This window comes from Stomoxys calcitrans, chromosome 3 (assembly GCF_963082655.1).
Source record: "Stomoxys calcitrans chromosome 3, idStoCalc2.1, whole genome shotgun sequence".
NCBI classification, from domain to species: Eukaryota; Metazoa; Arthropoda; class Insecta; order Diptera; family Muscidae; genus Stomoxys; species Stomoxys calcitrans.
Window position 1 is genome coordinate 156,123,356 of NC_081554.1, and position 7,801 is coordinate 156,131,156.

The 7,801-nt window shown below is 42.1% G+C and overlaps 1 protein-coding gene across 1 annotated transcript; it reads left to right on the forward strand.

Annotated features, from left to right (window-relative positions):
• Positions 1 to 1,073: 1,073 nt before the first annotated feature.
• LOC131995872 (uncharacterized) lies at positions 1,074 to 3,332 on the forward strand. The gene is made up of 2 exons (XM_059365109.1): positions 1,074 to 2,470; positions 2,893 to 3,332. The coding sequence occupies exon 1, from the start codon at positions 1,528 to 1,530 to the stop codon at positions 2,464 to 2,466; it is 939 nt and encodes a 312-aa protein (XP_059221092.1). The 5' UTR covers positions 1,074 to 1,527; the 3' UTR covers positions 2,467 to 2,470; positions 2,893 to 3,332.
• Positions 3,333 to 7,801: the final 4,469 nt, after the last annotated feature.

The window sequence follows — 7,801 nt, forward strand, 5'->3', positions numbered from 1 at the left end:
TCGTCTTTAGCTAGAGCATATCGTGTTTTGTCTTACGCAGTTAGGTTCTGGCGTAACACAGGTTCAACTAGATCCTCACTTAAAATTTCATCGCAAGAAATAACCAGCCCAGAGCTCATAGACACAAAGATGCGTCTTATAGTGGCAGCTCAGAAACATTACTTCGTTGAGGAATACAGTTCTTTGACCCAAAAGAAAAGGCTTTCACCTAGAAGTAGTCTTTTACCATTCAACCCCTTCATAGATAGAAAAGGAGTAATTAGATCCAATGGTCGTTTAGTTCAATCGCCAGCTTTGACGTACAGCGAACGTCATCCAATCTTAATCCCATATGATTCGCGATTTGCACTCCTTCTAGTGGAATTTGTTCATAAAGTCTCAATGCACGGAGGCAATCAACTTATGACCCGGCTCATCCGTACGGAGTTTTGGATATTCAGATTGAAACAGTTGATCAAGAAAGTTATACACAATTGCAGAGTTTGTACCCTATATCGATTAAAGACTCAGACCCAAATTATGTCATCTCTTCCACCCGAGCGTACTACTTTATCCAGACCCTTTACGAATACAGGGGTAGATTTTGCAGGACCCTTCGGAATCAAAAGCTTAACAGCACGAGCGTGTTTAATAACCAAGGGTTATATCTGCATATTTGTTTGTTTTGCGACAAAAGCCATCCACTTAGAAGCAACAAGTGATTTATCGACTCAATCATTTCTGGCGGCATTAGCTCGTTTCATAGGAAGGAGAGGGTGCCCAGAAAAGATATATTCCGACAATGGAAAGAATTTTATAGGCGCAGCAGAAATGCTCAAGAAAGATCAGAAAGAGTTTATGAAAAGTTTACAGAGCAGCGCCATTCAGCAACATGCTCATCAGAATTTAGAGTGGAAATTTATTCCTCCAGGAGCTCCCCATATGGGGGGATTGTGGGAGGCAGGAGTTAAATCATTCAAGATACACCTTAAGAAGTCTATGCCCAAAATGAACTTCACGTTCGAAGAACTGTCAACCATATTGGCACGTATCGAGGCCTGCCTCAATTCACGACCCCTTAGTCCAGCTTCTGAAGACCCTAACGATTTAGCACCCTTGACCCCAGCTCACTTCCTTATAGGCTCTTCCCTTTTGACCCCGGCAGAACCCGACATCTCAGAGGAGGACATAACGCTTGCAAATCGGTGGAAGAGATTAAAGATTATATCCCAAAACTTTTGTCAGAGGTGGAAGTCAGAGTACTTAAATGAGCTTCACCGTAGATACAAATGGAAGTATCAGCAAGATAACATACAGGTCAATGATTTAGTTGTCATCAGGGATGAGAGATATCCCACCGAGTGGAAGTTAGGACGAGTTTTTAAAACATACCCCGGTGTTGATCAGAACACTCGAGTTGTAGATATTCGAACTTCCAATGGCATAGTCAGTCGACCCATAACTAAGATTGTCAAATTATTCTCAGACACCCCTAGCAATTCATAATCACATCAAAACACGGTACTCACGGGATTTTGGTTACAGATAATGGCCGGATATTTACCTCGCCCAGAGTCCCCACGACCCGCCAGACCCACACGCCCTCGCTTCGACCCACGGGAACCCAGGTATCGCCCCGCATCTTGGCAGTATGCCTGTGGCCTCTGCCAGGAGGACCACGCCATACGGTCATGCCCGCGGTTCCGGCAAATGACACCGTATCAGAGATACGAGACAGTTGAGAGACGGAGTTACTGTCGGAACTGTCTGGCGCGCAGCCATCTGGCCCCAGACTGCCCCGTGGTCACTGCCTGCCGAACATGCGACTACCGCCATCACACAATGCTGCATGGAGCCCCACAGCTTAGGGAGACATACGGCAGCTACAGCCCGCCCCCAATGGAGATTGCCAACCCACGGCAACTTGCAATCGAACCAGCCAACCAGATGCCCATCGTCCAAGGCCCTCCCCCGGTCGAGATACCTTACAGCCGGGCCACTGTTTTTGTACCCACGGCGATGGTGGAATTGGCACCCGAGGAGCAGGACGATTGGGCTGGGGTACGGGTACTTTTGTGCCAGGCATCGACCATCACCCGAATCGCGGCAGCCACAGTAACTCGCCTGGGGATACCAACGAGAGAGCGCAGAAGGCACCGTCTGGCAACAATAAGACTTCGGTCAAGGCATGCGTCGAGGAGGACCATGTATACCATCCGGGCAGTGGTGACCCGGGATTTGCCGCGACGACCCTATTCAGATCCCATCATTCCCGACCCCACAAGCAGCCTAAGATCCCTTTCTTTGGCAGATGCTGACCCTAGGGGCAACGAACCAATCGATGTAGAGGTAGGGGCCGATGCCTACGCCCACCTCCGGAGGAGTGGTGTTGTACAACCCGGATTGGGAGCCGTCTTCGCCCAGGAGACAGATTGGGGATACGTGTTCGTCGGCCCAGTCACCTCACAGGCAAGAAACCAAAATTAAAAAGGTAAGATGTCACTTCGTCACTTGGAGGGGGAGAATGTTCAAAGTACGTTTGAACATGAAGTCATGTGCACCCATGTGCAGACATGCGTTCACGTATGCACATGACCCACTGTGCATAACGGTACATTGAAGTAAGTTCTTAATCGCTGATTCCGCCTTGACTTCATATTTGTTTACCTGGAATTGTTGCTTGTAGCTTGGAAAGTTGACCGTTTTCGCGGGGTCCAAGTGACAAGCAACAACCAAAAAAAGATCAGTCTCGCTTTTAAATCTCAAACCCGCGCATCGTATTCTCTCCCCCTCAAAGTGAACCCAAGTGAAGTGAAAAGCAAAAAAGTGATCTTACATATATACATATAAACAATCGTTAAAGAAAAGAACATTACAAACAGTGAAACAAAAATTAACAAACTCAATTTTCAGACGTGAAGAAGACACTAAGATACAACATAAACCCACAAGAAGACCCAAAATCAACACAACACATGGTTAAACCATCAAAGTGCGGGACACCAAAAATAAACACAAGTGCGGGCCACTCTACACACCATCAACCAATTCCTATATCCTTAGACCCAAAATCAAAATGTGAAATAACCTACTTACCCTCTAAAATTAAATTTTCCTACTTAAAGCTAAAGTTAAAATTTCCTATCCAAAACTAAAAGTAAAATTCGCTACTTAAACTAAGAATAAATTGTGCTACTTCATCCTAAAAGAAATTAACTACTTAATGCTACATGTACAATTGTCTATCTAAATTTACCTACAACAAAAGACTGAATTCGATTTACTACTTATAAATAATGAAATGAGCAACAAACACAATAAACCATTACAACAGCATTGAATTTTAAACCTAATTCTCCCTCTGATTTTTTATTTCGAAAGGCAAAACCCTTAGTTTGACCCCAAACACGATGATTAATATTTGTTTTTGTTCTCTAATCCCGAGTGTGCTAAGTTCGGCCGGGCCAAATCTTTGGGACCCACCGCCATGGATTCCGCTAAAAATTTTTCTGTATTTGAATTATTTTGGTCTCAAGAAGTCATCGAGATATCGGTACCTAGGAGGTTTTTATCATCATATTGACCGATCCTGATATTGTAAGTCAAAAGATAGGGTTTTGGGCCAAATGTCAGCCCAATCAGGTGAAAATGTAGGCTTCTAAAGGCTGAAGAAAATAAATCTGGGGATCGGTTTATAAGGGGGCTATATCTGCTTATAGACTCATTCGGATCATACTTGGCATGGATGTTGGAAACATTACCTCCAGTCTTTGTTCAAAATTTCAGCCAGATCGGATGAAAATTGAGGCTTCTGGAGGCTCAAGATGACAAATCGGAGGATAGGCTTATGTGGGGCTATATCCAAATCTGAACCGCCATTAATAAGAAGTATCTCGACTGCTATCTTGATTTCGGAAGACGGGCTAGATAGAATGCAGAGACGATCCAGAATACATATACTTTGTGGGGTCGTAGATCAATATACCTGTTCTCAAACGGCAGATTTTTGATAGGGTATACTAATTTCGTCAATCTGTTTGTAACTCCTCGAAATTTTCGTCTAAGACCCCATAAAGTGTATACATTTTTGATCGTCATGACATTTTAAGTCGATCTAACCATGTCCGTCAGTCCGTCTGTCTGTCGAAAGCACGCTAACTTTCGAAGGAGTAAAGCTGGCAGCTACAAATTATAGCTGCCATATAAACCGATCTTGAATCTTGACTTCTTGCGCCACTAGAGAGCGCAATTCCTATCCGATTTGGCTGAAAATTTGCATGACCTCTTTTTTTATGACTTTAAGTAACTATGCTAAGTATGGCTCAGATCGGTCCCTAACCTGATATAGCTGCCATATAAACCGATCTTGAATCTTGACTTCTTGCGCCACTAGAGGGCGCAATTCCTATCCGATTTGGCTGAACATTTACATGAAGTATTTTATTTTGACTTCCAATAACTGCGTTTAATATGGTTCAAATCGGTTCATAACCTGATAAAGCTGCCATATAAACCGATATGTGGTCTTGACTTACTGAGCCTCTAGAGGGCGTACTTCTACCCGATTTGACTAAAAATTTGCATGACATGTTTTGTTATGACTTCCAACAACTGTGCTAAGTATGACCTAGATCGGTTCATAACCTGATATAGCTGCCATATAAACCGATCTGGGCTCTTGACTGCTTGAGCCTCTATAGGGCGCAATTATTATCCAATTTGGTTGAAATTTTGTGCAACGGCTTCTCCCATGATCTTCAACATACAAATATGGTCTGAATCGGTCTATACAGCTCCCATATAAACCGATCACCCTATTTTACTTTTTGAGCCCCTAAAGGGCAAAATTCTTATTAAAATCAGCTGTAATTCTACACAATAATTTTTACTATGGTCTCCCACTTTCAATTTAATTATGGTCCGAATTGGACCAAAACGTGATATAACTCTAATAGCAAAGCAATTCTTTTCATTTTTCATTTGTTTGCCTCAAAAGGGATACCGGGAAAAGAACTCAACAAATGCGTTCCATGGTGGAGGGTATATAAGATTCGGCTCGGCCGAATTTAGCACGCTTTTACTTGTTTTTCGATTCTATTCTATCGTGCGGTACATGCTCTATCAGATGACACCAGACATAGGTAAAAACTGGTGACACTACCACCGAATACAGCCATTGCATCAATCTGGTTCGTAAACCCTAACTGCTACCAACAAGCCTCTGGTACGAGGCTTGTTTTTGACTCCCCATTTAAACCTCAGTTCTGCTAACTATCCAGAATCTCCCCAAGAAACTTTTCCGATTTTGAAATTTCAATGCTGTCCCTAACAATTTTGGCAGTCTGAATTCATGCACCTTCCTCCTCCTTGAAAACAAAATCAACACAGTGTTCATGGTATTATCACCTAAGCCGCATCAAGAAGCATCAACAAAGGACATTACTACGAGTTTCCCAGTGGCAAGAATAATAAGGTCGTCAGCGCAAGCGAAAACCTTAACCCCTGACACCTAGAGTCTCCACAAAACCAAAACGACACACATCATTGATGAAACTGGCCTTCATCACCACCGACGTGGCGCCAATTAATGCTTCAAGGTATATTAAAGGCAATGTATTAAAATATCCTTCTGTCATTTATAGTAACCGGTTCAATGCCAAGGTTTGTGACTTAGATAAATATGTCATTGTGTGTGTATAATTTTTATAGCAAGGTTTCCAACCCAGCAAAAGGATTGCTTATTATAAAGTAGAAGTCCTTTTTGTGTAGCAGCATATGGGGTTGCAGTCTTTACATATTTTGTATAGATGTCACATGTAGTTATGTGAATAGCGTTGTCACAAGCAAAAATTTGCGAATTTAAAAAACAACAGGGAATGTTGCAAAAAAGTCTTATAGCAAATCCTAGATACATCCAAGGACTCTATCCTGCGGAAGATTCTAGCCTTCACACCTACAACTATAGATGCGGTAGCTAAACTTCTGCATGTCGTTAATCATGTCAATGTCTGGTGGGGAAACATTAGAACTACTGGTGGATACACATTTTCCAGGAAACTCTTCAGCGAAGAATATGATGCCGGAAGAGGTCGTTACTTATATGAAGCTTAAACTAGCCAGCACCTGTCAATTCTTCACTGGTTGACCTACAAACTGTACAACACGAAAGCAAACGAGTTTTAACCTATTGGTTTGCAATCCTTTGCACTTAATACTCTGGAGAGGCTAATAGATACATAATCATTTCAGTGTGACGATTCCTAAAGATACATATCTAATTTTGACTACAGCAGATCTGTAGCAAGGGTAAATCTGCTAAACTATTCTGACCGCAAAAATACCTAGCCCTCTACATGAATGGTGGAATTTTCAGTTTCGTGAAATACTACATTAAATGCATCTGAAAATTGTGGGTAGACACATTGCTGTGACCGATACCGTGGAGATGAGGGAGCTTTATATTTGGAGACAAGGCTTGGAAGGCAACAATTGATAAAATATGGTCACAAATTTGGGGCTGTGCAAGCTCCAAGATTATGTGGATTAATATAAATTTTAATCTGATCACTTTATGATCGGAAATATTATGTTAGACTAAAGGCGGAAGGAGGCGAGCTTCTGATCTTGAAACCAGAAACTCGCAGGATACATAACCCATGCGATTGGGGCTCTGGGTAAGTAACCCACACCCGGAAAACTATAAGTATTGCTCTGAGAAACAAAACAAGTAAAAGCGTGCTATGTTTGGCCGGATCGAATCTTAAATGCCCTCCACCATGGATCGCATTTTTTGAGTTCCTTTCCCGACATCTCTTCTTAGGAAAAAAAAAGGATAAAAGAAAAGATTTGCTCTGCTATTAGAGCGATATCAAGATATGGTCCGGTTCGGACCACAATTATATTATATGTTGGAGACCTGTGTAAAATGACAGCCAATTCGAATAAGAATTGCACCCTTTGGGGGCTCAAGAAGTAAAATAGAGAGATCGATTCATATGGAAGCTGTATGAGGCTATAGACCGTTTCAGACCATAATAAACACGTATGTTGATGGTCATGAGAGGATCCGTCGTACAAAATTTCAGGCAAATCGGATTATAATTGCGACCTGGCAGCTATATCAGGTTATGGACCGATTTAAACCATTCTTAATACAGTTGTTGGAAGTCATAACAAAACATGTCATGCACGATTTCAGCCCAATCAGATAAGAATTGCTCCCTGTAGAGTCTCAAGAAGTCAAGACCCCAGATCTTTTTATATGCCAGCTATATCAGGTTATGGACCGATTTAAACCATTCTTAATACAGTTGTTGGAAGTCATAACAAAACATGTCATGCAAGATTTCAGCCCAATCAGATAAGAATTGCTCCCTGTAGAGTCTCAAGAAGTCAAGACCCCAGATCTTTTTATATGCCAGCTATATCAGGTTATGGACCGAGTTGAACTATTCTTAACACAGTTGTCGGAAGTCATAACAAAACACGTCGTGCGAAATTTCAGGCAAATAGGATAGGAATTGCGCACTCTAGAGGCTCAAGAAATCAAGACCCCAGATAGGTTTACATGACAGCTATATCAGGTTATGGACCGATTTCAACCATACTTGGCACAGTTGTTGGAAGTTGGAAAAAATTTCAACCAAATCGGATAAGACTTGTGCCCTCTAGCGGCTCAAGAAGTCAAGATCCCAGATCGGTTTATATGGCAGCTATATCAAAACGTGGACCGCTATAGCCCATTTATAGTCCGAACCGACCTACAGAAATAAGAAGTATTTGCGTAAAATTTCAAGCGGCTAGCTTTACTCCTTCGAAAGTT